At 54.5% G+C, this 17,359-nt stretch overlaps 1 protein-coding gene across 2 annotated transcripts in view; it reads left to right on the top strand.

The window, feature by feature from the left end:
- Window positions 1–86: 86 nt before the first annotated feature.
- TMEM104 (transmembrane protein 104) overlaps window positions 87–17,359 on the top strand; it is a 57,912-nt gene continuing 40,639 nt past the window's right edge. For both annotated transcript variants that reach the window (XM_033847614.2, XM_033847613.2), the window contains exons 1-7: window positions 87–227; window positions 832–948; window positions 8,199–8,320; window positions 11,014–11,095; window positions 11,568–11,664; window positions 12,645–12,725; window positions 17,017–17,116. In XM_033847614.2, the coding sequence (XP_033703505.1) occupies window positions 132–227; window positions 832–948; window positions 8,199–8,320; window positions 11,014–11,095; window positions 11,568–11,664; window positions 12,645–12,725; window positions 17,017–17,116 (695 nt within the window). In that variant the 5' untranslated portion in view covers window positions 87–131. The remainder of the gene's footprint in view (window positions 228–831; window positions 949–8,198; window positions 8,321–11,013; window positions 11,096–11,567; window positions 11,665–12,644; window positions 12,726–17,016; window positions 17,117–17,359) is intronic.

Here is a 17,359-nt window from a genome sequence, read left to right as displayed (position 1 = left end):
CCGCCCACTTCCGCCACGCAGACGGCAGCCGCCGGGACCTAATCCCGGTCCCGCCTCCGCGAGGCGCCCAATCAGCGCCGTGCGCCCCGCCCGAGGCGCGCACAAAAAAGGTGGGCTCCCGGCGCGGGCGCATGCGTGCTGCCGGCGCTGGTGCGGGACAGCTGTTGCCGGCAGCAGCCCCGGGTCGGAGACAGCGGCCGCGGCAGCGGGAGCAAGCTTCGCTGCAGGTGTCGGAGCGGGAGGGTGGGATGGAATGGGGTCGTGCCAGACTCGGGGCTCCTCCAGGAGGGAGGAAGAAATGGAGGAGAGGCTCGGAGAGGGCCTCTTGGGAAGAGGAGGAGGCTGGAGGGTGGAGAGCCCTAAGGCAGATTGGGAGACGTGGAGGCCCCGTTAAAAAGGAGAGGCTCTGGGGCAAGGAGTTGGGTTGGGGGGCGACCTAGGAAAGCCCCCAGACCCTTGCTCTAGGCGGAGGAGGCAGACAGTTGCTTGGCTTCCCTGTGTGGTAGTGAGCTCGCTGTTCCTGGCATTAAATGGGGGGTAACCAGAGTGGGTAAAGGGGACCCTTGTGGTGGGTGACTCTTAGTGGCGTCTGAGGCCCCTTAAATCACTTGGAGTCTGAGCGGTAATGAATACATGCCCTGCACAGACAGGAAAAAGTTAGAAGAAACCACCCAGGTGTCATCATACAGGGAGGTCCTTCCCTCCGGGCTCTCTTTTGACAGATAAGGCCATAAGTGGCTGTGATTAAAGGACAGGGAGGGGGTGGCTCTGTAGACATCCCTCCGCCCGCGTCTAGGTCCGTCAGAAAGCTGAAGTCTGTTTTTTTCCTAGGGAGCCGCGGCCGCCGCCGCCCGTGCACGGAAGGAACCTTGGCAACCAACGGACCCTTCCTCGCTTTTGGAAATGGCGGGTGAAATCACAGAGCCCGGGGAGCTCTATTCTCCCTACGTGAGTTTTACTTTTGGAGATGTTTTGCCCACATCAGTGCCCTTGGCTTCTGGAGAAGCACACTGCTTCCTGTGGACCGTACTTGTGAGTCCAGCGGCTTTCATAGCTGCGGTCTGGGAACCCATTCAGCAGCAGCCACGGTGAATGTATGGTGAGAGTCAGGTTTGTTCACTCTTCACGTGTTGATCAGAGAGTGGTCAAGAAAGGAGACCGGACTTGCTCGCTCGTTATTTTTGTCTCAGGGCTGCTAGCACTTGCACACTGAGGCCAGTTCAGATGGATGAAGGCTGTCGGCTGTTGACTCTGGGTTCTGCTCCCCTCAGCAGTTTGAAACCACTTCGGTTCTCAGCTGAATTTTCAGTTGCACAACTTTTATAGTCTTGGATGGTGTAAGAGGCGGAGAAAGCATACAGAGACCTTCAGTTGCCGTTGGGTGGAGTCTGTAACTAGGACAACTAGAATGATTGATTTCTCGCTGTCTTGGGTCTGCTGTACCCCCACCCCTCTCACGTACACTCAGTTTATCTTCTTTGTGTAATATACGATTGGTCGTGGTTCCATCATGGAATCCTTGCTGGGATGAGTAGCTGGAGGACTGGAATAATCAAATGATGGATTCATGTTGCTGCCAAGTATCCCAGAGAAAGGCAGCACTGCCTTAAGTAGCAAGAGGCCTCTTTCTAGAAAGTACCTAACCTTCAACAGCTGCCCTGCTCTGCACCTGCCTGGGGATCCATGCTCTGTTTCTGCCAGCTTCATAGACTCTAGAGCTGTGGTGTGATGCGTAAGGAAGCACCTCTGAGAACATCTGGCAAAAACCCTCCCACTAGGGTCCCCCTGCTGGGTCTGTGCCATTTGTGTGTGGCTCCAAGGGAGCCTCCTTCACCTGAATAATTTATCAGGGAAGTCTTTCTTTTTTTTTTAAATAAATGTATTTATTTTTGGCTGTGTTGGGTCTTCGTTGCTGTGCACAGGCTTTCTCTAGTTGCGGCGAGCGGGGGCTACTCTTTGTTGCGGTGCATGGGCTTCTCATTGCGGTGGCTTCTCTTGTTGCAGAGCACGGGCTCGAGGTGCGTGGGCTTGAGTAGTTGTGGCTTGAGGGCTCTAGAGCGCAGGCTCAGTAGTTGTGGCGCGCGGGCTTCGTTGCTCCGCGGCATGTGGGATCCTCCCGGACCAGGGCTTGAACCCGTGTCCCCTGCATTAGCAGGTGGATTCTTAACCACTGCACCACCAGGGAAGTCCGGGAAGTCTTTCTTGAACCTTGGAATGAATCAGGTCATGCCCCTCTCATTAGTGGAATTGCGTAACAGCTCACAGCCTCCTCTTGGTGTCAGCAATGACATGTCCACACTGTCCATGAAAGTCACCATGGTTCCTGCATCATCTTACAACATCTGTAAGCTGAGAGGCGAGGAAATGAGTTATTTCTGTAGCTGAGTGTTGGGAAGGAAAACCTTTGATGTGCCCACTTTTCTCGTGCTTCCAGCTGTTCAGTAATTTCACATATCAGCATATGCTCACAGGAAATGGGGCGGCGAGACCTAAAGGTCTCAGCGGGTTCTGCTTTTTTAAATTTTTTTCCTCCATCTCCTGTGTGTTTGGTTTTGTCTGAGGCATGTGTTCAAGGGCCGACTCTGGGCCCTGGCCGTAAACAGCTGCTCGTATTCTCTTATCCTGCCAGTGAAGAGAGAGGCAGGGGGAAGGTGGGTGGCGCTGAGGATGAGGTGGCATTAACCAGGATTCGTGGTCTCGGTTTGAGCCGAGAGCACACCTTTTGCCTGAGGTTTCCTTAACTCTGCCACCCTGCAAGAGTGGTTCTTGATCCCCTTGTGAGACCAGGAGAAGGGTGTGAGGTGCGCCACCCACGGAGCCCAGAGAGGCTGCAGAATGGACTTTACCGCACGTGCTGCTCAGCACGATGTGGGCGGCACCTGCTCTGCCTGCCTTGGGAGACCATGACCCTGAGCGGTGCGTCAGCCCGTAACACGGGCATTCTCAGCACCAAGCCTCTCCCTACCTCTGCGGTGCCCTGTTGGGAGTTCTCGCCCCTCCTGGGTGTCAGGGGTGTTTGCCTTAGCCCGCATTCTTCTGCATAAACTGTGTGTGTGTAATGGGCAGACGAGCCTCGCAGGGGACTCGGATGACAAACTCTCTCAAGGATAGTGCCGGACGCAGGAGCATGGTTTAGGCCCACGCATCCCCCCCATAAGTGATCTCAGAACAGGCGTGTCTGTTTCCCCATTTACGGGGACCACGAGTGGCTCGGGACTGAAGGGGTCGTGGGATCAAAATAGAGGAAGAAGGGGGTCACTGCCTACATAAGGATAACTGCTGAGGCTGCCTTCCGCTGGCCGGTCTCGCGGAAGATCGATGCGGGTGCTTTCGAAGGAAAGAGGGCTTGTCTCCCGGCCTGAAACCCTAGTTGTTGCTTCCACATCTCTGCCACCTTCTGTTTCCTTTGACAGCTGTCGTTGGGGAAGCCGTTGAAAGGTGCCCGTGACCCCTGCTTCATGCACACCTGTGGGTGAGGCCGTGGGAACGCTGCACTGAACCCCCTCGAGCACAGGGGAGCGGGTCAGCCACCCCAAGGGACAGGGACTGTGTCTTCTGCACTTCAGCCACAGGGGAAGAGTCTAGAACAGGAGGAAGCTCGGTTTGCATAGCCTTCTTTATTGAGACCACAGCAGGGTTCTATTTGACCACTTTTGGTCATGCCTCCCTGCAGGCTGTCCCCACAGAACTGTCCCCTAACAAACAGAAGAGCAGTTCACTCCCCTGTTTCCTTCTGCGTCACAACTGCCTTCCACCCGGCCTGTGGCTCAGCTCAGGTCTGCTTCCTGCGTCGTGCTCTTCTCCTTGGTGTTGGTCCCTACTGATCCCCGTTACTGGAAGTAAGGAGAGTTTAACTCTGGCCGGGAAGGTGGAGAAGCCGTATGTTTCCCTATGGGATTCCCTGCAGCACCACCAGGCCCGGAGTGCTTGCCTCAGAACTAAAACATAGCAACAACCCAAGACAGATGTGATGACTCATTTCTGCTCGTAACTGCCAGTAGTTGATCCCTAATTAACCTCCTTGTCACGTTCGTGGAGGGTCTTTTTCACTGAGGTTTATTGGAAGTTTCCATCGGGAGTGTGTTTGTTTCACTGCATCTTTATCAGCGGTGGTTCTCAGCTGGTGGCAGTCTTGCCTCCCAGGGGACATTTGGCAATGTCTGGAGACGTTGTGACCATCACAACACAAGGGCAAGGTGGGGGGTACTGGAATCTAGTGGGTACAGGCCAGGGATACTGCTAAACATCCTACAGTCCACAGAACAGGCCCACAGCACAGAGTGAGCTGGCCCCAGGTGTCAGCAGCGCTCAGGCTGAGAAACACTGCTTGACAGCAGACCCTTGACCTTCACATCCCAAGACCTTCAGGCATCCCTGAATTCACAAATGCTTCTTGTACTAAATTTCCCCATAAAACTTTTTTTTTTTTGGCCGCGCCCCGCGGCTTGCGGGAACTTAGTTCCCCGACCGGGGATCGCACCCATGCCCCCTGCAGTGAAAGCGCAGAGTCCTAACCGCTGGACCGCCAGGGAAGTCCCATCCCCATAAAACTTTTGGCTGAGAACCATCACTTTCTTAGGCCTCTTTGCTTTCTCTTAACTTCTGTCACGAGCCCATCACCAGGGCTGTTTTCCATAAAGAAGTAAGGTTCTGCCCTTCAAAGTGTTACAGCTTCTAAAAGCAATATGCAGAGAACAGAGCTGCCGGGAGATCAGACGTTAGGTCATCGACCAGGGCCTGGCCTCTTAGCGTCCTGCTTACGACCCTGCCTGTGACGTCGAACTCCCTGTCCCGTGCGCCAGGGCCCGGGAGTCTGCCTGCAGCCACGCTGGCCTCAAAGTTCCTGGAAAATCCCTCCCCCTCTCCCACCTGCCAGTGTCTTCCCTGGCCCTTTGCCTGGGTGGCTCCTGCTCGGCCCTCAGGTCCCGGCTTGAACGTCACCACGAGGCCGTCCTCTGCTTGAAGTGCTGACCCACTGTTCTTGGTCACGGCGCCCCTTCTTTCCTTCAGAGCGCTTCTCCGAGGCAGTAATCATCGTTTGTCTTCTTGTCTGTGTCCTCCTGTCCGTCTTGCTCACTGTCATTCCCTGGGCTCTGAGCACAGGGCCAGGACCGTGGAAGGCTCTCGGTAGCTGTGCAGTAAGTGAGCAAACGAGCCCACGCCTGGACGTACTCGCCTCAGAGCGCCGGTGATCGAAGTTAAACCCAACAAAGGGCAAAGTTAGTTTGTAGACGTTCCCATTTGTGAAAAGTCAATTCAGAAGGCCCGCTGTCACCCTCACATTTATTCTCATAACATCACCCTGGGCCAGGACTCCCGGCAGGGCAACCACATCATGGTTTTGTGATCCAGTCAGGAGCTAGAGGAAGACGATTCAAACTTGTCTTAATCCTTCTGGGATCTGCCTGGGAGATCAGAGTGAGACCGTGACGTTTAAAAGGGGCCGAAGACTGTCAGGTTCACGGCAGAGAGGACCTGAGCCAGAGCCGTTGAGGACCCCCATCTTGAGGCCATGTGCCAGGCACCCCGAGAAATGCAGAGAGAAGTGAGTTGCAGGCTGTGACCGCAGCGAGCCTCAGATATAATAGTGGGGAAAAGATAAACACATCAACATCAAAAACCCAAACTAGGAAAAAAAAAAAAAACAACCCAAACTATGGCGTAAGAAGTGTTTTTGCTCCAGGGCTTTGAGGGGGGAGCAAGATGGGTTCGGGAGACTGGGAAGGGCTTTATGGTGGGACAGGCGTTTGAATGGGCCCCTCGTGGTGGGTGGGAGTTGAGGGGCTGGGTGGGAGGCACAAGGGCTTGGTGCCCTGTGTCAAGTGTACGTGGGCTCTGGGCAGAGCTGTTTCCTCTCTACAGGACACCCTCCCGTTTGGCCAGCACTCACATGGCCAGTCGGCACCTGCCCGGAATCCTGTCCCTCCCTGTCAAGGGCCCCAGAATGGTAGCTGTTGCTCCCTATCTCTGTTTCGTCTTGTTTTTTAGATCTGACTGAGGCTGGTCTGAGAATGGGCCCTAATTTGTGTGTTTCTGATTAAGAATGCAGCGCGTGGTTATCTTGAAAAAAATGTAAATACAGAAAAGTGCGTATTTCTCAGAAAGGGGACGTGAAAACGAGCGATGGATAAGTATTTCTGGTGTTTGTCTTCTCATGACCAGAAACAAGTGGTAAAGCAAACCGTAAGTTAGCCAGTTTAGTGGAGTACAGGGAGACCCGTTAGGAACCTACTGGCATAGGCCAGGCCAGAAATGGTTCACTTGAATTGTAAATGGAATAGGAGTCAGAGGCACCCACAAAAGACTCTTCAGAAATAAAATCACTAGCCCTGGGATATGGAGGGGAAGGGGGGAGCTGAGGCCACGCTGGGGTGCCCAGGTGGAGGTGACCAGCAGGCAGTTGGATTTGAGGTCTGCAGAAAGCCTTGCACTAAGAGAAATACCGTCCGCCATGATGGTTAAAGCCTTGGGATTGAATGATGTTGCTGAGGAAAAGAAACGCAGAGAGAAAGAGAGACCGCTGACGTCAGAAGTGCAAGAAAGATTAAGTCTAAGAAAGCCGTTGGATTTGGCAAATAGGAGGTCATTGGTGATTTTTAAGAATGCAGTTTCAAAAGAGTTCTGGGGATGGAAACCACAAACTAGAGGAAGTCGGAAATGAAGGCGGAGGATATAGATGGCTCCTTCAAGGAGTTGGGCTGAGGGAAAGTGAGAGCGCGCTGAGCCTGTCAGGGAAGAGGAAGCAGCCGCGCTCCCCCAGACATGGGGAGGGGGGCAGAGGGGAGGCTGACACTGACTTCTGAGCTCAGAAGGAGCGAGGCTTGGGGAGCGCATGTCAGGCGGTCTCCGTCCCCTCCGTAGCGTTGGAGGTGCAGCCTTCACGTGGGAGAGATGGGAGCCGTGGGTCTGGGACTTGGAGACTGAGGTTTGGAGCCTTTACGTGCGTGGGAAATACTCGCAGGTCCACAGGGAGGAGTAAAGAGAATCTGTTGCTGCCGGACCGCAGCTGAAGAGACCATCTGTTAGGGGGACTCACAGTTAGAATTTTTAAAAATTCCCAGGAGCCTTTAGCGGCTTTCTATTAGGGAGTCGAGGAGGCGGGTGCCGGGTCGTCTCTGAGGCTGGGGGCCGGAGAGGTTAGAACGGGGAAGGTGTGGGGAGCTCGGGGACAGTGTGGGCTTTGAGCAACCAGCCGATTGTCAGTGAGGCCACCGTGGAGGTGGTGGCCTGGGTAGGGAGGGTTTGGGGGGACTGGACATCATGATGAGGACAAGGGCGGGTCAGTGGGAGTGCACAGGGTTGTAGGCGGCAGGGGCTTCAGGTCAGCGAAAGGGATTTCATGATCGAGGAGGGCCCGAGAAGGGAATGATTGTAATTAGCTGAGCTAGAGTCAAGTTGGTGTGAGTTAAGTTTAAAACCTGAAGTCAGTGACCCAGCAATTCCGCTGGAAGGTTGGTTGCCAGGGGAGAGGGGGAGGGGCTGCCGCTGAGTAGGGGGTTTCTCCGTGGGGTAATGAAATGGAATTAGATGGTGATGCTGGTTGCAGAACTTGTGGAAATACTGCAAGGCTGTGTACTTGAAAAGGGGGAATTTTATGGCACGTGAATGATCCTTTTTTCTTTTCACCCCTGAAGTTAGTACGGGGCAGAGGACAGGAAAAGGGAAGCAGCATGTACGGCGACGTCCTGAAGGGCAGTGGCAAGAACGGGCGGAGAGGAGGATCAGGCCACGTGCTCAGTGGCCTTGGAAAAGTGGGAGTTTTTTGGGGGGTCAGCGCTATGGGTTGATCCGTGTACCGGGTACCCCAGACGTGACGGCCCGTCCTCAGGAAACCTGCAGTCTGGTTGAGCCCAGAGCTATCATCTGAGACACGGCTCTGAATAATACGCACTGATGAGGGGATGGGGCTGATGACAGCCAAAGTGGAGAATCAAACCCAACGCCAGAGACATTTTGAAAAGACTGATGGAAGCCGGGCCTTCAGTCTTCCAGGTGTTCACATTTGGCTCCCAGCGGCCAGCTGCAGATCCCGCCTTCCTGGAACCTGGGTGGAACCCTCCCTGCTTACCTGATCGCCTGCCTAAGGCCTGGCCTGCCGGCCTCCACGGTTCTGCCGTTGCGCAGGGTCACCCTTGGGAGCCGTTCGGGGGTGAGGTTCGTTAATTTCTGGGCTCGAATGTCACCTCTCTCGCTTCCAGGTCGGACTGGTGTATATGTTTAACCTCATCGTGGGCACCGGCGCGCTCACCATGCCCAAGGCCTTTGCCGCGGCCGGGTGGCTCGTCAGCCTGGTTCTGTTGGTGTTCCTGGGCTTCATGAGGTAAGAGGCCACCCCCGGGGAGCTGGGGGCAGAGCTGGGAGAGTCTGCCCAGGAAGCCCGAGCTCTCTCCGTCAGTGTGGGGGAAGAATTCTGTGGTGAGGGAATCCTAACAGGTGCCCGGAGCCAGGAAAGGAGGCCCAGAGGTCTCAGGGGCTCGCTCTGATGGAGCGGTTGTCCACCCCCAGTCACTGCGAAGTGAAGACCTCCAGTTAGGCCGTGGGGTGTCTCACCGTGGGGCTCGTGTGTTTCTTACCCAGCTGCTTTGCCTCCGCTGTTGTACCCTTTCTCAATGGACAATTAGACGGACGATTAGTAGTGAAGATAACAAGTGTAGAGTACAGTTAGGTGATGAGTGATAAGGGGAAACGTACAGCGAGGTGAGGGGCTCAGGAGCCTGGGGGGTGACCGCGGTTTGAAGTAAGTGGTCCATGGCCATGGAGGGCAGCAGACTGGAAGGACGAAGGAGGGGGCACTAGTGGAGGAATGAAGCAGTTTAGTAGCTGAAGTGAGTTAAGACCTAGAGGAGGCTGCACAGGATGGGAAACACCCATGTTTTTCAGTTTCTTCCCACGTTTTCTTCGGGGGGGTTTTGTGGCCAGCCTCGCGGGACGGTTGGCTCGTTACGTACTGCGAGCCCTGGTGACCGACAGCCCCAGAAGTCCTTGTCCTTCGGTGACCCTGCAGTCCCCTTCAAAGGACCTTCAGCGCAGGCAGCCACCTGAACGGGAAGTGATTATTGGGGGCCCCCAGCTAGGGGCCGCCACGCCCCAACCTCGCTCAACCCATCTGCGTTCAGACATGGCTTTGTGCAGCCTGGAGAAGCCTCTTTACGCCTTAAGATTGATTTTAGTTTTACTTCCCAAAAGAAGGGGAAATCTAAAGCCCTTAAAACGGTCACTTAGGCAAGGTAGTGAGAAACCTTTCTAGGAGGTGCTGCAGTGGCCGGAGTGGGAGTTTCAGAGATGGCTGCCCCACCCGTACCGAGATGGAGTGGGTTCCCCCCCACCCCCCCAGCCACCTGACTCCTGGGCCAGGCAGCCAGCCTGCAGCAGGTGACAGCGCCCGAGGCAGGGGCTTGGGGTCGAGTCTGGTGGCAGAGCCTGCCGGGTGGCTTCAAGAAACAGATGCATGTTCCACCCCGCGTCGTTTCAGCAAGGACGGAGTCATTCCTCAGGCTTTATCAGCAGGAAAGCGGCCCTCCCCTGTACTACCGGCTGCTAGGGAGAGCCCTCCCGCTCTCATCCGTGTCTCTCCCATTTCCTTAAGTAAAGACGATTTTTCACTCTAGTCTGACTTCTCAACAAACGTCTGGTGCCACCTCCCAATTTCCATTTTCGGACCAGATTATTAGGAAATTAAAATGTGAACATATTTTAATTTATTAATACGTTTTAATTTATTAAATATATTAATTTATTGGTATATTTTAACTTAGTAATACGTTGTTTATTGGGACTTCCCTGGCGGCGCAGTGGTTAAGACTCCACACTCACAGTGCAGGGGACCCGGGTTTGATCCCTGGTCAGGGGACTAGATCCCACATGCATGCCGCAACTAAGAGTTCGCCTGCCACAACTAAGGAGCCCACGAGCTGCAACTAAGGAGCCCACCTGTTGCAACGAAGACCCAGCGCAACCAAATTAATTAATTAATATTTTAAAAAATACATTATGCATTAATATATTGTAGTTTATTTTAATAACTAATATTGAAGCAACAGTTACTTTAATACTAAACAGATTATTAGGAAAGTAAAGGTACCCCCAAAAAAAGAAGGAGGGGATGATTCCAGAGCCAAGTGTCCTTTTCAATTATTATTATTATTTTTTTAATTAATTTATTTTATTTTTGGCTGCATTGGGTCTTCGCTGCTGCGCGCAGGCTTTCTCTGGTTGCAGCAAGCGGGGGCTACTCTTCGTTGCGGTGCGCGGGCTTCTCATAGTGGTGGCTTCTCTTTTTGGGGAGCATGGACTCTAGGTGCACAGGCTTCAGTAGTTGTGGCACACGGGCTCAGTAGTTGTGGCTCACTGGTTTAGCTGCTTCGCGGCATGTGGGATCTTCCCAGACCAGGGCTCGAACCCGTGTCCCCTGCATTGGCAGGCGGATTCTTAACCACTGCGCCACCAGGGAAGTCCCCCTTTTCAATTATATCCACACCTGTGCTCCGTCCATTAGTGTGTGTAACTGGGGGTTGACCGCTTGGCTAGCGAGGAGAGGTGAGAGCTGCCTGCTGCCCCTCCCAGAAGCTCTGGAAGGGCCCCCTTGTGGACCAGTCTCCTCTTCCCAGCTTAGAGCATTACCTGGTGTCCGTCCTCCCATCTCTCCCACCTCTGCCCCCCGACAGGCCCCTTCTGGGGAGCAGTACCACCTTGCCCCCCGGGCAAGGGAGCACCTCTCCGCCAAGCTCATTCTCCCTCCTTCCCATCAGCTTACTTCACACCCTTCTCTCCAGTGCACTGGAAATACATTCTAAGTATAGACAGACGTCAGGAAGAGCACAAGAGGCACCGCGTATTCACACATGCTTTTTTATCAGGTCAGACCCATCTCAGAAGTTGCCATCCCTTCCTCAGGAGAGAGAATGCTGTGGGCTTACTGGTCGGGTCAGGTCTTAAATGGCTTTTCCTTTTATTTTGTACCTTCTCCAAACTCCTCCCTGCCTTTCGCAGTTAACGCGTGGCCTTCCCTTGCAGTTTTGTGACAACTACCTTTGTGGTGGAGGCCATGGCGGCAGCCAACGCTCAGCTCCGCTGGAAGAGGATGGAAACCCATCAGGTGTGTGTGCTGCTCCTGGCCCCAGGCAGTGCCCCCAGGCAGTCGTGTGCAAAGAGGTGGCCCTCAGCAGCCAGTCCTCTCCCTCCCGACGCCTGGAGGGCTCCTGACCACAGCGCGGCTCCAGGACCCCAGCCCAGAGCTGAAGTTCACGGCCATGTCAACTTACAGAACAAACGCAGTCTCTGCTCTTTTAACATCCCCTTGTTGGTCCCTCCTACCCCGGCCTTGAGCTGGCTCAGTCATTCTGAACCTTTGTACCCAGGAACTGTGCCGCAGCTTCTCCCTCCCCGTGTGTCTGACCCTCTAATGTGACAGCCGGGAAGTGTTGAAAGCTTCCTAATCAGGTACCTTCTAGAAGGAAATCACAAAGGAAGCAGGCTGTCCATTGGCCGCCCTGGGGGTTGCTGTAGAGCTGTGTGCCCTCTGTTTCCTTGTTTGTTCTCATCCGCCCTGTCCCCCTGCCCCTCCCCAGGAGGAGGAAGACGATGGCTCCTCCACGGCCTCCGACAGTGATGTTCTCACCCAGGACAACGACGTGCGGGCAGAGAAGCGGCCCATCCTGTCTGTGCGTAAGTCCTGGGGTTCTGGGCTGGCCCGTGCTTCCCTCTGGTTCGTGGGCTTTCCCTTACTCGTGGAGAGGGCCCCAGGGACTCCCTACAGAGACGCTGTGGCATTTACCGCCTGAGGGTTGAGCCGAGGACAGCACCATGGGACAGTAGAGCAGAGCACCGGCCCTGCTGTCTCCACTGCTAACTGGCGCGTGCAGCTTGGGGAGGTCCCTTCACCTCGGCCCCTGGAAGCTCAAGTAAATGTCAGTTCTCTGACTCTGTCCTTCCTCCTATCCCAACACACACACACACACGTGCACACGCGCCCTCACGCACACGCACACACACGAACACGTGCCCTCACACGTGCGCGCACACACGCTCACACGCTCACACAGTCTCACACACTCACACACTCTCACTAACACACACATACTCCCACACGCGCACACGTGCCCTCACGCGCACACACGTGCACACACTCACACGCTTGCACGCCCACGCACACACACGCTCACACATGCACACACGCTCACACACACACACTCAGCCACACACCCACACACGCACACACTCCAGTTGCGCCAGGGCGAAGCATCCCAGCCTTCCCTCTCACCCCACAGTGAGCACCCCTGGGATCCCTTTCTATAGACGATTTATTTATTTACTTATTTATGTATTTATTTACTTATTTAATTTAGTCTATTTATTTATGGCCGTGCCGCATGGCAGGCAGGATCTTAGTTCCCCAACCAGGGATCAAACCCACACCCCCTGCAGTGCAAGTGTGGAGTCCGAACCACTGGACCGCCAAGGAAGTCCCTCTAGATATTTCAAAATGTTTCAAGCAGGAAGCATTAGGAAAACTTTTCTCAGGAGTTTGAACCCGTTGGGATGTCATTATTCTGGAGAATTCAGTGAACTCAGCACCCCTTCTAAGAGCTTTTCCTTGTGAGAGAAAAAAAAAAAAAACCACTTCCTCTTTCTTCTTGGTTCCACAGAGAGGCATGGATCTCCGAACCTTTTTGAGATCACAGACCGGGTGGAGATGGGGCAGATGGCCTCCATGTTCTTTAATAAAGGTGGGAGTGCTTTCTCCAGGTGGGGCATGGGCAGGGGCAGAGCTGGTGCCTTCTTGGGGGCCAGGGCAGCCGGAGCGGGGGTTCCACCTCAACTAGGGACGGGGCAGGCGAGGTGGGGGAGCAGGTCCTCAACCCGGAGACCGCCTTGCTGAGAGACGTGAACCACTTCATGGTTTTTCCTGGATTCCTGCCCGCTCGTCAGCGCATCAGGAATAAAGAAGCAGCTGCTTAGCGACTACAGCTCACACAGGTTGAGAGTCCCAAGCAGCTTTCCAAGGAAGGAAGCCAGTGGAGGCGGCTGGTGGTTCTGTGCCTTCTGCTCGATTACTTCTGACTTGTCTTCTCTTTTCTTCTGGACTGTTCTGTTTAGGACAGGACAGAGCAACCACCTTGTGACAGGGTGTGTGTGTGTGTGTGTGTGTGTGTGTGTGTCTGTCTGTCTGTCTGTCTGTCTGCCTGCCTGCGTGTCTGTGTGTGTGTCTGCGTGTCTTCCTGGTGGCCAGGACACAGCAACCACCTTGTGACAGTAGGGGTGTATGTGTGTGTCTGTGTGTGTGTCTGTGTGTCTTCCTGGTGGCCAGCAGAGGGCGCTAGGAGCCCACACTCAGGACTGCTATCTGGACTCTGCGCATCTAATCCTGACAGTAGGGTTTTGTGTGTGTGTGTGTGTGTGTGTGTGTGTCTGTGTGTGTCTGTGTGTCTTCCTGGTGGCCAGCAGAGGGCGCTAGGAGCCCACACTCAGGACTGCTGTCTGGACTCTGCGCATCTAATCCTGACAGTAGGGTTGTGTGTGTGTGTGTGTGTGTGTCTGTGTGTGTCTGTGTGTGTGTGTGTCTGTGTCTCTTCCTGGTGGCCAGCAGAGGGCGCTAGGAGCCCACGCTCAGGACTGCTGTCTGGACTCTGCGCATCTAATCGTGACCTCTCTGTGTGCTCCACCTGCGGCTTGGTGGGGTCGAAGGATAGCACCCAGCTCGGGCGCTGCCTTGTTGGTTCCGGCAACAATAGCTTAGACCTCCGTTCCAAATCTTGTTCTTTTGGAAGATGAGCTATTTAGGGTTTAGTTTTTTAAAATGTTCGATCCTTCACGGAAAGTCAGACACATCTCAAAAAATCCTTGACCTTGCAGTTACCTTGGGAGATTTTGTGCCCCTTCGTCAAAGCCCCTGTTTGCAGAGGGGAGCGTCTCCCTTGGTTCTTTCCTGTTTTGAATGTGGCCGCACTAAGTTAGAGCCGAGGGGGATTGTGGAAACTAGAATCTAGAATCTTCTCAATGGCTTCTTAGGACATCCGGCGGTCCGTTTATCACCATGGTGTGATGTGACAGAAGATCCTGATTGAGGTTGCCTTGGGGTCTGCCTCCCTCCATCCTCCCCACCAGACCGGCCTCACTGAGGGTTCTCAGAATTTATCAAAACCAGATTGGGGGCTTCCCTCGTGGCACAGTGGTTAAGAATCTGCCTGCCAATGCAGGGGACATGGGTTTGAGCCCTGGTCTGGGAAGATCCCACAGGCCGCGGAGCAACTAAGCCCGTGCACCACAACTACTGAGCCTGTGCTCTAGAGCCCACGAGCCACAACTACTGAGCCCATGTGCCACAACCACTGAAGCCCGTGTGCCTAGGGCCTGTGCTCCGCAACAAGAGAAGCCACCACAGTGAGAGGCCCACGCACCACAATGAAGAGTAGCCCCCACTTGCCGCAATTAGAGAAGGCCCGCGCGCAGCAACAAAAACCCAACACAGCCAAAAATAAATAAGTAAAAATAAATATACTTATTAAAAAAAACCAGATTGGTTGTGTCTGGCGCACTTCTGTGCTTTTCCTTTGTTCCGTTTCTATCTCTCCCCGTCTCGTTAGACTCAGATCAGAGAAGCAAACATTCCCTTCTGGCTGCTGCACAGCCTCCTCCCAAATGCAAGCTTCTGAAATAAAATGCACGTTGGAGGGGGGACACATACCTCTTAAACGTCCTTCCTAATTTTCATGTTTCACAGTCTGCCCTGATTTCTTTAAGAATTCTAGGAACTTGTGGTTTTGTTTTGTATTTTAATTTATTTATTTATTTTTGGCTGTGTTGGGTTTTCATTGCTACGTGCAGGCTTTGTCTAGTTGTGGCGAGCGGGGGCTACTCTTAGTTGCAGTGCGCGGGCTTCTCATTGCAGTGGCTTCTCTTGTGGTGGAGCACGGGCTCTAGGCGCGCGGGCTCAGTAGTGTGGCTCGCGGGCTCTAGAGCACAGGCTCAGTAGTCGTGGTGCATGGGCTTAGTTGCTCCGCGGCACGTGGGGTCTTCCCGGACCAGGGCTCGAACCCGTGTCCCCTGCATTGGCAGGCGGATTCTTAACCCCTGCGCCACCAGGGAAGCCCTGGTTTTGTTTTGTCTTTGTGTGTGTGTGTGTGTGTGTGTGTGTGTGTGTATGTGTGTGTGTGTGCCCCACAGACTAGACTCCTAGTTTACCCAAATCTGATAGAAAATAAACACGTTCGTACAAGAGCAGCTCAGCCTTAAAGGAGGCTCTCTTCCCACCTGCTCCTGGATTTCTCAAGCTCACCACTAGAGCTGTGTGACTGGGTCCTTCTTCATTGCAGGGCCTGCCCTGTGTGTTGTAGGATGTTGAGTAGCATCCCTGGCTTCTACCCACTAGTCGTCGGTAGCACCACCCAGTCGTGACAATCAAAAAGGTCCTCAGACTTTGCCAAATATCCCCGGTAGGGGGTGGGGGACAAAATCACCCCCTGTTGAAACCACTGCTCGGCTCTATCCTAATTCATAGACCGTCACCTTCACCTTTGGGAGGGCTGCCACACTCCACACAAGTCTCCCTTGGGGTCCAGACTCCGTCCTTGTAATGAGAAATGCCAGTCCTGGTCATTGCCGTCCTCAAGGAAGTTCATTGATCCTCCCACTTTGTGTCTCGTAATGAAATTTATTGATCAGGGAGGGCCAGTGACAGTTTTATAAACAGCGGACATGAGTCCATGGCAGGTGGAGAAAAGGATGGGAGTGGGGAGGGGCAGTGCCTCCCTGCAGGAGCCATGGCTCAGAGCAAAAAGATGAGCGGGGGCTGGGCTCGGAGCCTGGGGGTGAGTGGCAGCTACGCCAGGGGCCACTGAGCTTGGACATCCAGGGTTCTTTCAAGAACTATATCTTCCGAGTCTTTTCCGCCTAGGCTCCTAGGAGCAGAGCCGACCTCAAATAGCCCAGGAGGAACATGGCCCTGGCTTTCCCCCGGGACCTAGAGGCTCATCTGAGCCACCTGGATTAGAAGGGCACTGTCACTTCATTTTTCTTTCTGTTCTCGGAGACTCCAGCAGCTTAAGATCAATGAAACCAAAACCAAGCAATCAGTCTGAATGGGAGTTTGAGACTGGCCGTCTGGGGCCACGACCCTGAGGTTTTAGGGCCCAGAGGCTTTTTTCAGCATTTTTACCCCTGATCTTCGTAGCTGGAATCACGTATGGAATTTAGCACTGGCTGAATTCTTCTCACTGCATAGGGTTAGAGACGGTCAGGGACTTGCCAGGGTCAGGAGAAGAGGCCGATGGGATGAAGACCAGAGCCTGAGTTCCCGCCTGCCAGTCCAGGCCCCTCCTGGAGGGAGAGGGGACCAAGGTTTGCCTCTGCAGAGGGAACTTCCTCGTCCCATGCCTTCCAAAGTCAGCATCCTCCCCTGCAGACGCTTCCTGTACGGAGGGAAGTGCGCCGTCCCACTCCTGCCACCGTCTCCCTCCCCAGCGCCCCAGGCCACCCTTCTTCCTCTAGGGTGCTTGGTGACGGGCCACATTCAGAACGAGGCACTTGGTCTTTGGAAATCAAGAGCTTTTCACCCTCCTGATTTCAGCTTCCGGAGCTGGGCCACTTCCTGTTCTCTTCTTTTCAGTCTCTCAGTCTTTCATCTTAGAGCCCTGTGTGCGGCTGCAAAGGAGGCCCTGGTCCAGGCAAGCCCGGGGGTTCAGGCCCTGACTCAGGCCATCCCTCCTTCTCCCCTCCGGGCAGCTCGTCCCGAGCGCGAAGACGCCTCCAGGTCCTCCCTGGCGAGTCCACGCCCCACACTCACCCTGGATGCAGAACCTCTCTGATCCTGTCCCGCTCACCACCGGGCGACAGTCTCGAGCAGATATGTCTCCCGCCAGCATCCCAGTGTCGGTAGCCAGAATGAGAAACAGGACTTGGGGGTTGTTTTCCCACTCTGCTTGGAGAACGAAAGCCGTGGATGAGGTAGAGCTGTAGTCATCAAAAAAGCAGGCCGGCTTCTCCCTGTGGCTCCCTGACCGATGGTTTTGTTGCTTTCAGTGGGGGTCAACCTGTTCTATTTCTGCATCATCATCTACCTGTACGGGGACCTGGCCATCTATGCTGCCGCCGTGCCCTTCTCTCTCATGCAGGTGACCTGGTGAGTGTCCCCCCTGCCCCCCACACCAGCTGCAGCCAGAGGGGCTTCCTTGGGCAGTCGGGGCAGTGTTTTCTCAGGGTAGAAGCCCAACACCAAGCAAGTCCATCATGTCTGAGGCCCTTTTCTGCACGCATCACAGCCAGCTGTGCGTCCTGGCCTTCGGAGACACACAGCTCACCGCTGACCCCATCCCTGCCCCGCTGGGAAGGTGACTGGGATTCCCACCAGTCGCCGGGAAACAGT

This window comes from Tursiops truncatus, chromosome 20 (assembly GCF_011762595.2).
Source record: "Tursiops truncatus isolate mTurTru1 chromosome 20, mTurTru1.mat.Y, whole genome shotgun sequence".
NCBI classification, from domain to species: Eukaryota; Metazoa; Chordata; class Mammalia; order Artiodactyla; family Delphinidae; genus Tursiops; species Tursiops truncatus.
This window is presented reverse-complemented; position numbering and strand designations above follow the sequence as displayed.